This window comes from Ascaphus truei, chromosome 3 (genome assembly GCF_040206685.1).
Source record: "Ascaphus truei isolate aAscTru1 chromosome 3, aAscTru1.hap1, whole genome shotgun sequence".
Classification (NCBI taxonomy): Eukaryota; Metazoa; Chordata; class Amphibia; order Anura; family Ascaphidae; genus Ascaphus; species Ascaphus truei.
In genome coordinates, this window is record NC_134485.1 from 62,559,795 (window position 1) to 62,574,701 (window position 14,907).

Here is a 14,907-nt window from a genome sequence, read left to right on the forward strand (position 1 = left end):
GCATACAAATCAGCAAGACATTGCATTAGCAGGATTTTTTTGTGTACAGAAAATAATAGACAAATGACTAATAGAATTCTAAATGAAGAAGCACATTTCACTGGAAGAGCAAAATAGTACACGCAAAAACATTCAGTGAAATCACAGCAGTGCAGTGCAATACTTACTTTCTTCAGAAGGTACCGAGGGAAGCATTAAAATACAGACAACAGCAAAATAGAGCCATTAATTCATATTCATTGAATATATTTTCAAAGCAAACAGAAGCAATTACCATATATTACATTTGTTACATTTCTTTTTTATGTTACATCAGAGTTTTACTAATGTGTTTATTTATTTTTTACGTTCAGTTGAGTGGCAACCTAAAGTGATGTTGCTTAAAACTTACCAACATTATTACAATTAATAATCAACAAATACAATTAGCTGTTTAAGTGACCCCTAGTTTCAAAAACAACCTTCCATTTAATTGTTCATGTAGTAAATTAAAGTAGCAATCCCGCCTACAATTTTGTCTTTAAATCTTACCTCAACCGGACTCCCCTGGTTCCAGTGGCAAGTCTAAGTCCTCTGGGCAAACTGGAAGATTCAAAATGGCCACAGTTCTCACTCCCAATGATGTTGCGGCTTTCTATTGGTGAGGCCATGGCCATGTTTTTAGAACGGCGCCATATTTGTATTTTTTTTTTCTTGTGTCAAAACTAGCACACAAAAATCCAAATATACAGTATTGGGAGCCCAATTGTCCCTGAACACCAGGGAACCACTGATCAACTCCGGGGGACTCCTCAGTTAAGGTAAGGTTTGGATGGATGGATTTCTGCTTTAAACAAAGTGAGCTTCCAGTAGATTTTAATAGGTACTAAACCCATGAACAATAACAAGAAAACTTGATAAACTGGATAACAAAATCCCCAAAATTGCATTGACATAATAAAATTAAATTGATGAGCCTTGATGTTGGTCCTGACTAGGGAATAAAATATTGGCGCTCTGTTGCCAAGTGTATTAGATTATTTAATTCAGTAAATAGTAGTGTTGTTATTCTTCAAAGTACTGCACTTTTTCTCAAGTTGGAAGATGGTGCTCTTACATGCACCGTTAGAGTTTTTCAAGGTCTAGTCTAGACCAAAATTGACTTGTGGCAGTCATACTGTAGGTTTAAAAAGTTAAAACTAGATAAGCTTTGTAAAAATCTAACAAGGCTAAGTAATTTTAGTGTAACTAACTTTTTAAAGTTATTGCTTTCTGTCAATTCAAATGGGACAATTGGACTCCTATTTATAGACACTATAGACTAATTAAAAAAAAAAAGGGTTGTGTAATCAGACTATTTGCAATATTGTACCGTTGTATTGTTCCCCTCCTTTTTTTTCTTTTTGTACCCCTCTTACTTTTGAAAAATGGTTAATAAAAAAATAAGTAATAAAAAAAAAAAAAAAAAGGGTTGTGATGAGGGAGGGAGAGAAATTTGAGCAGTAAAACCTTCTCAGATTGTTTTCCAAATACTGTTTATTGTTGTTACTCAGCCTGATTACTCAAACTTTAGAACGTATACTGTGTTCTTCCCTATCCAGACACCAGTGATTATTCCAATTACAGTAGTTTACCATACTTCTTTTCTTAAATTCCTAATGAATGTAATAATTAATTAGTGTAATATATTATTGCCTTGAAAAAACATGTGCATACATACTTAAAATGTCCTGATTTGGGGGCACTAAGATACTGTATGTACAGTACTTCATGTACAAGTCCACCAATATGCTAATTGTAATATGGTGGTTGTGGCCTTCTCTCCCAACATACTCACCAAGCACTACAAATATATACTAAAGGAAAACTACCTTTGCAATCCATATCATTTTATGAAGTTCCATTTGTACATTTTGCTTCTCTCGCTCTAACGCCCAGATCCACAAAGCTGTTAGGTTACTTAACGTGGCATTAATATAATTTAACATCACGTTCAAACTGTGTATCGTCAAATGACCATAACATTAATCCCTGTTTTCTCATGTAAAGTGCATAGTGTTAACTATAATGGAAGTTAGTGATAATAGGAAGCAAATGATAGGCAAAGCTGGCATTACCATCAAATTGCACATTGTTACCTAAGCTTGGAGTTACTCACAGTCCGACCATGAAATAAGACTTTTACGGGGTTTGGATGGGTGTAACACTACGGCTAGGTATGCTTGAACTAACAGAGTTATTTCTGGTGTTTTCCTCTCTCCTTTCTTCTCTTTTTCAACTTGTGCTAAAGACCTATTTAAGGGTCTGGATCAGAGTATTGCCAAGACATATTTAACTTCCAACAAAGTGGCGTTAACACAACAATAACGCAACAAAGTTTATGTAGATAAGCTTAATAACGGCCTGTAACAGAGCCTTTCCCCTGTCTAAAGTGCTTCCAAAATAAAGCCTGTCTTTTGCTGATGAGTCCAACAGAGAGCTGGTTAATTTAAGCAGGGGTTAATTGACCAGTCTCCACCTTGCTCATCAAGCATATTCAAAAGCCTGCTGCACAGATTGCATGGGATCTCTAGCACAGAAGTCTGTGGTGCTAGAGAGATCCCGGGGGAATAGAGACAGTCTGTTCCATATGGCATCCCTTCCAGACAGCATCTGTCCTTGGCTCTTGCCAGAGGGAGCACCCCACAAACACCACCACAGAACCTGGAATGACGTGGAAAGCACCCCGCCTATAGGTACCTCTCTTTCAACTTGTGTCAAAAGGTTGGTAAAAGGCCTAGCCTTCCAACCCTCAGATAGGGACTGATAGGGACTGCCGAATGTTAGTCAGTCCCCTGCATGGGGTCAGGCCTGGTTATTATTTTCTGCTCTAATTTTTTTTTCTGGAAGCTATTTTCTGTTTAAATCCTATGTTTATTTTCCCTTTAAAACGTCTCCGGTGTTTTACCCTCAGCGCACATCTCCTACACAAAAATGTTTTGCGTACAATTAGCTTTGAGGATACTATGCAGGGAACAGGCCAACCACTGCATAGTATCCTCAAAACACAATACAGTAAACTGTTATTTCCAGAAATGTGAAATCTGGAGATTAAAACCAAACTGTGATAGAACAAGATGGATGAGCCTTTCCATGTTGTTATTGTACAGGATCTCTGGATTATTCACAAATAAATGATATTGTATATTTGCTTTCAAGACTTTGTACCCTATAAAAGCTGACAACGCCTGATGGTAAAAGTGCTGAATGTAACACTGTCCTCACATCTCCATGTTATGCGCACAGAATTCATTCTGTGAATGTAAATCAGTATGGGGAGGTTTTTGAGAACAGAGAAATGTTTTACTGTTATATCTCACGCAAAAGCTTTGAAATGGGTTCCTCCAGTGATTGACTGATTTATAAATTACACAATACTTGCTCAGTGGTACAAAGCAAAGCAAAATTACAAAGTGGTCGCTTGACCAAATTGTAATAGCTTTCCACAATGCTGATAAATTATTTTCAATTCCCCACCATTACATATAATGGCTCTCGCTGTCTAATAATTGATTAAGAAATTGAGTGTTCCTTTGAGAAAAAGAAACAATAGCTAAGGAAGAACTACAGTATAGCAGGCAGTTTGCACATAGTTTATTCAAATTGTACAATAACATATTGGTACTGTATTAAATAAACACTTATTTTTATTAAAACAAACTGTGATTTGCCATCAAATATTTAAGCAACTGGATACAGAAATATGAATCAAATGATTTCTATAGTAGAACTACATGTGAAATACGTGGAAATATTTTGTGAAAACAAACATTTCAAGCACAAGTGATTTGATTTTCGTTGGAAAATAAATACAAAAACTGTTACCTTGGAGACAATTTGCAGCCATTCTGGAGGTATATACTGAGTTTTCCAGATGCTGCCAGCAGTAGGCCAAGATATGGAGGAGACGGCTTCATGGGTCGTGAAGAGAACTCAGGATGGAATTGCACGCCAACAAAGTATGGGTGATCTGCAGATGGACACGGAATAATTCAAATCATTGAAGAGGCAGCTTTGCACACCAGGGAACATGTCAATGTCAACAGCGAGATGCCAATGTACAGAATAATCACAATTCCATCAAATTCAGAGCACAACCGCAATCCATAAAATATACATGGTGAGAAAAGAGACAAACATTAACAAGTGCCAACGTTTACTTTAACAATGACCTTCATGAGAACTACGATGGATTCTTGGTGTGCTGTGTACTTTATAGGAAGGGCATGATTCAAAATCAAGATGCATTTGTCTACCATGAAAAGAAACAAAAGATGCAAGTGAGGAGTTGTGTGTGAAAAACACAAATCTGCAGACTAATTAACTTAAGCCAGCTAATACTTGTTCATCGCTGTTCTGGGCTAAGCAAAAATCTTTGATTAAAATGTTTCTGTCTCTATGGGGGTAATTCAATATATACTAAGGCGGTTGTTCACATTATAGACTTTAATAGGGTTTTTTTCTGGCCAATCGTAATGCGATCGGCTGCTTCGGCATATACAGGTAGTCCTCGCTATCCAACATTTCACTTTACAATTAATGGCATATCCAACGTTTTACAATGCAATCCTAAGGGCCGTTTTTCGACGCCGGAATGCTTTATTCGACGCCTGAATGCGTTATCCAACGCTCACCGCCACTGATTAACATGGGACTCACTTTACAACGGTTTCATTATCCAACGTTTCTTCCAGAACGGATTACGTTGGATAACCGAGGACTGCCAGTACTAAATAAACCCTCCTGTATTTGTAGTAAGTCTAGAAATGTATAACTTTAGGCCTGAGACATAGTAAACACTTTTGTGCTGCTGCTCGCTGTTGCTTGCTGACGCTCGCTCTACCAGGAGCTTTTTGCTGTCCTGGCAGAGGAGACAGCAAGCGCGCTTGGGAGGCTGGTATCACTGTGTGTGTGTGTCACTTGGTAGCTGTCAGTGCGTGTCTGTGTGTGTGTGTGTGTGTGTGTCACTTTGAAGTGGTCTGTGTGTTTGTGTGTCACTGGGGAACCTGTGTGTGTGAATATGTGTGTGTGTGTGTGTATATTATATAATATTTTAAAAATGTAAAAAAAAAGACATGTTGTGAGAATAAATTATTTATTAACATTGTGCAACTTTGATAAATATAGTACACACATAAATCACACACATACATCACACACACACATATATATATATATACACACACACACATATATATATATATATATATATATATATATATATATATATATATATATATATATACACACACATATATACACACACACACACATATATATATATATATACACACACACACACACACACACACACACACACACACACACACACACACACACACATACACACATACACACACACACACATACACACACATACAGACACGCCTCTGTGCTGGCTCTGTGCTGTGCTGGTCTGGTCTGGTGGCTCTGCTATCCACCGACACAGTAGGAAAAAAAAAAGCTGCAGCCCCATTGGATGGGAGCGGTCACGTGCCCCAAGCGGCAAAATTTCAAACCTGCCTGTCTCTTCATATTTTCTCAGCCTCCGCACGCATCAGCAAGCATGCAGAGGGAGAAACTATAGCCGTGCTGATTACAGATGCAGGGGCTTTGTGCATCTGTTCAGCGCGGCTCAGCCCGCCTCAGGGACGCTGATTCCACTATGTCCTAGGCCTTAAGGTCAGATTTTAATGAAGGGTATTAAAACACATGTCCTTTTTTAACTGGTTGTCTGATTCCTGTAGCATATACAACTATTATAGTTGTGTGTATATATATATATGTGAATTCAATATAATTGGGCTATAGGAGATAACTGAATACATCAAATGGTTATCTGCTGTTAAATATTACAAACAAGTCCTAAAGTATTACCTCAGCAGAGATTTTGTAAAGTAATTCTACTGATATATAGTTTAGAAAATGGTACATTAGTCATCATCCATATCCCACTATGACCCATCCTCCGTGTTGATTGGAGAAGTCATGTGATGCTTAGAGATTCATCTTCTTCAACAGCCATTATGCTCCCAGGTCCTCTCTCGGGCCATCAACTGACATCTTATGCAAATGCCACACACCTTTACATTGGTATTAAGCATATCACGTGCTGTATTAGCATGTGGTTCAACAAACAACAAGATAGGTGACTTAATTATGTGCAGCCCTACGCCTGACATTTAAATAATCAATTCTACAAAGCAATTGTTACTCCACAGAACAGAATTGAGAAAATATAACCATGTATGTATAAATATCAAAAGTACATTTAGGTGATGATCATTCTATCAGCCTATGAAAAAAAAACACCCAGCTACAGATGCAGCCACCAGTATTAGAACACTTACCTGGGAAATTGTGGGAGATTCTGGACAGTCTCACAGTAAATGTGTGACAGGGTAAATAAAAGCCACCAGTTATATGCCTGGAAAACCTATGTCTAGTCTGCAGTGCAGCACTGACTAGGTTAACTTCAGCTGGGAACCTCAGGACAATTAGTTGGATCCCAGCGGCCTAATCAAGGTGTGTTAAAACCCAGGCTGTAGACACATGGAGCCTGGCTGTTGAGGAGAGAGGAGTAAGCTGCTAAAGAGATTCCTGTAACAAGGTCTGAGTAGCAAGGTAGTTGAATTGTGAACTGTCTGTCCCCTGCATAGGAAAAGGGTAACTGCCTGATTTATAGACTGCTAAAGAGAAACTGTTTTGTTTGGTTTGCGGAAGAAAAGCCATTTTCGTTTGTTGCTGATGAAAAGCTATTTTTGTTTTTTTGCTGATGAAAAGCTATTTTTGTTTTGTGTGCTGTATATCTTTTAAGGCTAAATAAATAAGCCTTGTCAAGAAACCCACGTGTGTAGTTGCATGTACCCTGCAACAAAATGCCTCAACATTTCTGTGAGATTCTTAATGGCCCATCGGATTAACACAGCGGGGGGTCCCTCAAACTGAATGGGACTGCAGGGACCCCTGCTGTGTTAATCCGATGGGCCATTAAGAATCTCACAGAAATGTTGAGGCATTTACTGTGAGACTGCTCCAGAATTTCCCAGGCAAGAGTTCTAATACTGGTGGCTGCATCTGTAGTTGCACAAAATGCACCATAATGCATTATTTTCTTTTCCATAGAGTTGAACTGTAAGGAAACAATAATTGCTATTTACAGAAGCCGTAATATTTTGCTTCAAAATAGATGAATTTACAGCAAATGCTGCTGCAGGATCAGAGTTTTTGTAAAACAGCAAAAGAAAAAATAGGATGTTTGGGAAGAAGGCATCGGCATATATTAGCTGTAAATGTATTTAATAGAGACTGCTGCTTTAAACCTCTTTTAACTGCAGGACGTTACACTGCAATGTGCTAGAAATTATTTAACTACTGTACAGGGTTACGAAAGCATTAAGGTTTCAGAGAGACATATATAAAAATGACCTTCAAGCTCAAATATCTCCATCCTCTGTCCCTCAGTGTCATGTCCAACAAACTTCAAACCTTGTTCTTCAAACTGGTGAGCAAGCTCTGGGTTAACCTGAAAAAAAAAAGAAGCAATTTAAAAATATTGTTTCATATACTAATCCAGGGATGGACAACTGCTGTCCTCAAGGGTCACCAACAAGTCAGGTTTTCAGGATATCCCTGCTTCAGCACAGGTGGTGCAGTCTTCGACTAAGCTGAAGCAGGGATAGCCTGAAAACCTGACCTGTTGGTGGCCCTTGAGGACTGGAGTTTCCCACCCCTGCACTAATCTCTTAACGCCTCTAATATATCAGAATTTGAGTTTCAGTTGTAATGACAACCACCAGAGTCTGTACGATGTTTCTGGTCTGAGTAGCAATAAGTCACTGCTGCAGCCCTATCTTCAAGAGAGAGTTCGCTCATTTAGGAGACAGGTGTTACATAATTGAACTTTTAAAGTAAACTAGCACTGCATTGTATAGCTGCTGGGTAATCTGATAACTACATAAAGTAGCCTCCTAGCCTTAGGCGGGGTCCCACCTGACCAGAGGGCAAGGCTCTACCTCTCCTTCGTGCTTCCTGGCCACTCTGCTTCCCGTCGGCGTGAGCGACACTCCCTGCTGGTAGGGAGTGCGGTCAGTTTGCTCCCTACCAGCAATTTTGCTTGTCCTTGTCTCTGTCGTTATTTGCACGTGTATACGTGGGTACAGGGTAATTAGGAGAGGGGAGCTCCCGCTCAGCGTCCCTGGTCATGCTTGCTCATATTTCTTGAACCCTATACATCTATATGTAGAACAAAAGCAGCTTTCACTGAGTGCTGTCAGTAAAGGGGGTCAGTGCTATCAGTGAGGAGGAATGTGGGGCAGTGCTGTCAGTTAGGAGAGCGAGGAGAGTGCTGTCAGTGAGGAGGAAGGGGGGGGCAGTAGCATCCATAAGAAGGGGTGGAACAGTACTGTCAGTGAGGAGGATGGGGGGGGGGGATCAGTACTGTCGGTGAGGAGGAAGGGGGGGGGACTGTGCTGTCCGTGAGGAGGATGATGGAGGGATCAGTACAGTCAGTGAGGAGGAAGGGGGGATCAGTACTCAGTGATGAGGGCAAGGAGAGTACTGTCAGTGAAGAGGAAGGGGGGGGGGGGGGGGCTCAGTGCTGCCCGTGAGGAGTGGATTGGGGCTTTGCTGTCCGTGAGGAGGGGGGTCAGTGCTGTTATTGAGGAGGGGGCGTCAGTATGGCAGGGAGTATGTTCAGGGGGGCTGTGTAGGTGTGCGGTCATTCCGCGGGGAGACCACTTTTTTGAAGTGGGACTACGCTTGCTCTTCTCCATTCATCTGAAACTACACCTGTTAATAGTGACTGGTTAAATAGATATTTTAATGGTGTTGCCAGCACTAAACTCTTAATATCATGGGGTGTATCCCATCTAGTCCCATTGACTTGTTCACTTTTAGCTTTGAAAGTTCAACTAAGAAATTTTTCGTAAATATGGCGGCGTACCATCTGCCAGACCGCACCAAAGGTCTCGCCTCCCCAAGTATCATATTACATTGACTTTAAGCACTGATAATCTTAACAACAAAACACACAGACTTGGAGCTCAGTAAATGTAATCCCTAAAAATATATGTAAAAAAACAACTACAGTATATCAAGCCTTGCTGAAACCCACAACTTAATGATGTCTATGTAATTTAAAACAAAAACTACAGTACTTGTAGCCTTTTATGTACATGTAAGTACTGACAAATTGCTTAAAGATAGAGAGCAGAACATTCACGCTATTGCCACCCGCTATGTCACACATTTTTAGGTTTAGAATGTATGAAATATTAGGTGAAGATGTCTTCTTTGGACTGGAGAAAATAATAAATCTGACTAAATCTTCTAGCACAGGAAATGCAAATTTATGGTATAATTTATGGTATATTGAATAATTTACATTACTTTTTTTGGGAAATGAAAACATGGGCTCACAACTACTTCACAATCTATTCCCCTCACTGTTGGTTTCAATGGTGTTTAAAAGGGCTGCAGTAATGTCGTGTTTGTGAGTATTTTACCAATGTATCAGTTAGTTAGAATATATTGGCTTAAACATACAGTAGGGTGTGAAATAATTTAGACAAGGATATAAAAAAGCAGGTCCAAATGTACAGTTAATCAGTCCTTGTCAAAGACTATAGAGGCACTTGGCACCTTACATATTTTTGAAAAACTGATTGCATGGAAAATCACTAAAATGTCAATGAAACTAATGCCCTGTCACAAAGAAGATAATTATAGTAATTATGTGAAAATATTTAATTTCTGGACAAAAAGAAGTACTTTTAGTGGTTCTTTATTCTATTACCTTTGTGACTGATTATTTTGTACGTCTTTGTCTGCAACATGGAAATTAAAATAAATTGCAGACGTTCCACTGTGAACAATGACTAGATCTGAAAATGTCAGAGTAGACTTATAATATATAATTTTTTTTGGTTTAACTTTTGTTATGGAATAACATGAAAAGAAAAGAAAACCAAACAAGTGGGGCGGAAAAAACAGGGCGCATTTACAAACAATGGTGTTCAATATTGTCCTTTCCTTTTGTACAAGTTAGATTTGTCTGTTAAGGAAAATACCGTATTGGCCCGAATATAGGCCTCGCAGAGAATACGACCCTAAAGTTTTGAAGGTGTTCTACATGAAAAATAAAAGGTGTTAGGCTGCGCATATAATACGAGTACAGTTTTTGGAAGGACATGTTTAGGAAAAAAACATAGCACTATATTTGGGCCAATACGGTAATATATTTTCTAGGCAGATGAAAATCATAAGCATTACAGAGTTCATGTTGTTAATGGAGCATCATGCATTTCACATCAAGAGAAACCCTGACCTGAGATATTTCGAGGCACAAGTACTCTTCTTTTTCTTTTAGTGTTGCCTATTGTCCATTTGAACTTTTTTTTTTCTAAAGCATACAGTATTTACATTATAAACATTTTTTTAAAATGTAGAACATGATCCAGCCATGTTGCCCCTTTAATGACAAGCAAAAAAAAGTAGCCAGTTGCCACCAACTTGGGTTGGCCCCAAAAATAATATAGAAACTAAAGAATAGTTAAAAAAAAATATGTTTGCCAAGACAAAGAATCTGCTAAGGATAAAAGGATAATCAAAACACAGTAATCAAGCACGCCAAAAAGGAAAGTTAAAAAGATCAAGTGAAAGTCATGTTAATGCCTTATACAGGTCAGAGCAGCAGCCGCGTTTTTCTTAATGAGAGTCAGCGGTTTTTTAAATTGAAGAAAACTTTTTGCATGCTAATACTGCAATAATAAATATTTTGTCAAGTTATTTTAGTACATTTTTTTATGAAACAGGAATAGTAAAAATACTGTAGTCTACAAGCATAGTCATTGTAAAGCAGCAATCCCTTAAGAAGCTATAACTTTAACGCATATGTCAGTATCTTACTTCCTAAACATGTCCTACAGTACTAATTAAAAATAAATAAATCATGATTTTCTTCATCTCTAGCTTCTCCGGTTACTTTGGTAACCTTCAGACCAGGCCTGCACAACTTGTAAAGTGAGAAGGGCCGAAATGCTCCAAGGAAAACAGATTTGGGCCGCACGGGTAAAACAGCATTTATTATTAAAAATTATACATTTCTTTTTTTAAAAGCCTGTCACGGAAGACAGCATTTTTCACACCTTTATACCTTCTTGGATCAATCCACTAGGCAGGACAACATTGTTGAATAAAATGGGGTTTATTTGGTGAGACCGCAGACATACTAAAAAATGCACAAAACATATAATCTCCCCCCAGCCCCCTTCATCATCTCCCCTAGCACCCTTCATCATCTCCTCCCAGCACCCTTCATAATCTCCCCCCAGCACCCTTCATCTCCCCCCAGCACCCTTCATCATCTCCCTCCAGCACCCTTCATCATCTCCCCCCAGCACCCTTCAGCTCTCCCCCAGCACCCTTCATCTCCCCCAGCACCCTTCAGTTCTCTCCCAGCATCCTTCAGTTATCCCCCAGCATCTTTCAGTTCTCCCCCAGCACCCTTCAGCTCTCCCAGCATCCTTCAGCTCTCCCCCTAGCACCCTACAACTCTCCCCCTAGCACCCTTCAACTCTCCCCCTAGCACCCTTCAACTCTCCCCCTAGCACCCTTCAACTCTCCCCCTAGCACCCTTCAGCTCTCCCCCAGCACCCTTCATCTCCCCCAGCACCCTTCAGTTCTCTCCCAGCATCCTTCAGTTCTCCCCCAGCATCTTTCAGTTCTCCCCCAGCACCCTTCAGCTCTCCCAGCATCCTTCAGCTCTCCCCCTAGCACCCTTCAACTCTCCCCCTAGCACCCTTCAACTCTCCCCCTAGCACCCTTCAGTTCTCCCCCAGCACCCTTCAGCTCTCCCAGCATCCTTCATCTCCCCCAGCATCCTTCAGCTCTCCCCCTAGCACCCTTCAGCTCTCCCTCTAGCACCCTTCAGCTCTCCCTCTAGCACCCTTCAGTTCTCCCAGCACCCTTCAGTTCTCCCCCAGCACCCTTCAGCTCTCCCAGCATCCTTCAGTTCTCCCCCAGCACCCTTCAGCTCTCCCAGCATCCTTCATCTCCCCAAGCACCCTTCAGCTCTCCCCAGCACTCTTCATCTCTCCCCCAGCACCCTTCTGCAGTCCCGTCCCAGAGGTGGCGGCGGCGGCGGCAACAGAGTCAGCGGCAGCGGCAAGAGAGGAGGAGGAGGTGGTGGATGGCGGCGGCAACTGAGATGGCGACAGGACGTGAGGGAAGCGCGCTCTAGCAGCAGACCCGGAAGTTCCGGGTTGCGCTACACTGCTAGAGCACGTCCCCCTGCTGGAGCAGGCTGAGGGGGAAGGGGGGGGGGGTAGGGGGATTAGTGGAGAGCGCGTGTAACGGGTATTCCCCCACCCAATCGCAGATATAGTGTGAGTGCGGAGAACCTATTGTTACCAGGTGTGGTGCTTTACCTGTTAGGCTCACGGGAGGGCTGAGCTTCCGCCACGGGGAACCTGGGGCATGTATATTATGAGTAACCCTCCACCTGCGATGGCTTCCACCAGAGGGGGAGTGGTTCCTCGCAGGACACATACAATAACCACATACACTGGATGTGAAATAGCAAAGGGGCTTTACTGAACATGCACTTACTTGCGCAACAATACTCTCTTTGCATAACAAACAACCAATCAACAGGTGTCCCACCCCGTGTCCAGTAACCACATACACAATACGTCTCCCACCCCTTTCCCAGGTGATAGGATATGTATGACTGCGCAGTCACTGGCCCCGTGTGAATCTGATAGTATCGTTGGTGCACTTGATGAGGGTTACCTGCCGAGCACTCCAGTGCTCGGGCCTGCAACGGATCTTCGCAAAGGATCCGCTGACGGATGAACACAGGAAACTACCGTCCGGGGCAATCCCACCCGGATGGCCTCTGCAGCAACAATGCTGATCTGCGCCCAGCCCTCTGGACGGACACGCAGCTTCTGCGGAGTCCCGAACTGACTCTAATAGTAAGGTGCAGGGTCCCTAACCTGGGGCCTGTCCCTACAACACTCAGCTACTGGTGACTCAGGGCTATCTGCGGCCTAGGGGGGCTGCTGGCCTAGTGCAGGGAGTCACTGACTCCTGCACCCTACCTCCTTCCCCTGGCTGCTCCTGGTCTTGACTGACTAGCGTGGGCTCAGCGCAAGAAATGTATCAATATCCCTGCTGCAGGGCAATCCTAAGCCCTATTGGCTCCCTGGCGTTACATGGTGCGCTTCTGAGACTCATGGGACTTGTAGTCCCTTCCAAGAGCCTTCCCTGGTAGGCTAGCGTTCGCACGCTTATCACTGCGCAGGCGCGAGCTGTTTGGGGTCCTCCCGGCGCTTGGCTCTCACTGCGCATGCACGAGACAATGTGCAATGGCGGCGCCCTGCACCGCGAGCCGCCGGGACCTCGGCAACCCGACCGCGGCCCTAGCAACGGCCTGCGCACTTCCCCGGCAACCGGCCGCATCAGGGAACAGCGTGCTGCTCGCGCACATGCCCCCACACCTCCCCGCGAACGGCCGCAGCAAGTAAGAGGAGGGGGGGGTCCGCAACGGAAAGGGAGACCTGGCTACACGCGCATTCACACAGATTGCTGGAGCGCGCTCCAGCTCTCCTTCTTTCCCTACCAGGGAAGGGGGGTGAAGGGGGGGGTTAAAGGGGGTCTGTCGCGGGCCGCACGGTATGCCCCGGCCGTATGTTGTGCAGGCCTGGACTAGACAATGCATTCAGGGTACGTAACATCAGGAAACAGCAATTGTCATCTGCTACCTTCAAAGGTTTCGTATCGAGATTTGTAATGGTAATCAATTCTCACCATACATTTATAAATACATACATGAGGATCGTATTTTACTCCCAAATGCTACAGTATATGTCTTAAAGAGCTTACAATGAATGAAAATGTGTTGGTTCATTGCATGGTATCACAACCAGGTGCATACACTTAATAATGCTCTGTGCTATTATTTGTTACCTCATACTGGTGTCTATGACGTTCTTCTATAAAATCAGGATCACCGTACAGCTTCTCTGAAAGAGAAATAGGATAGAATACATAAGCTACATTATGGAATAATGTATGTGTGTATATCTTTATATAGAGCAGAATATTACAAAAGAGACAATAAAATACAGGGAATTATAATGCAATTAAATGCAAGAAACAAAATCAGACAATAGATTAGCTCTGCCACAGAAAGCTTATAGTCTAAGTGAATGATCTCAGTAAATTAATTAACAATAGATAAGATAAATAAAATTATAGCACACAGTCACACCAGTGAATGAGAAGTAGAATTGTTCAGTCTCTCAGCCCTAAAGATGTAGCAACATTTTCCGTGCTGCAGTCACACGACCGCGATGGTCACGGAACCAAAGAATTAATGCTGTAAGGGGGGCCCATTGAGAAATATCAACCCCCCCAGCAGTGCAATTGCAGCAGACACGATCCCCATTGCAGCAGACTTTTGCATGTTCGTTCACAGCGCTGGGGCCAGTAATTCTTGCTACATCTGATGTATGACCTATATTCTTGATTAAATGGGGAAAGCTTTGAAATAGAATTTGAGATGGGAACATAGCAATATCAGTGATGCAATCGAGGGAATGAATGTACCATATTTGTATCAAAATCAAGAAAATATCTGGCCAGCAACAGTATTAAGAATGACTGTAATAAGTACTTAGAGCACTTAGGGCTCTATGTATCAATGAACATTTATTTACAAAAGGATCCCATAAAATGCACTCGAAGACCTCACAGATTAATTATTAAAATATAATCTTGAATAGCTATATATCAAAACAACATTTGGGAGTGGGGGAGGAGGAAACTATCACGGGAGAGAGCTAATATATTAAAAACAAATTAAATTGAATAGTAGCTGCGACT

General features: G+C 42.0%; 1 protein-coding gene across 4 annotated transcripts in view; it reads right to left on the bottom strand.

Annotated features, from left to right (window-relative positions):
• Positions 1-14,907, bottom strand: part of CTPS2 (CTP synthase 2) — a 199,076-nt gene that overhangs the window by 58,106 nt on the left and 126,063 nt on the right. For all 4 annotated transcript variants that reach the window (XM_075594130.1, XM_075594129.1, XM_075594132.1 and 1 more), the window contains 3 exons: positions 13,990-14,045; positions 7,447-7,543; positions 3,844-3,988 (listed from right to left, as the gene is read on the bottom strand). In XM_075594130.1, the coding sequence (XP_075450245.1) occupies positions 3,844-3,988; positions 7,447-7,543; positions 13,990-14,045 (298 nt within the window). The remainder of the gene's footprint in view (positions 1-3,843; positions 3,989-7,446; positions 7,544-13,989; positions 14,046-14,907) is intronic.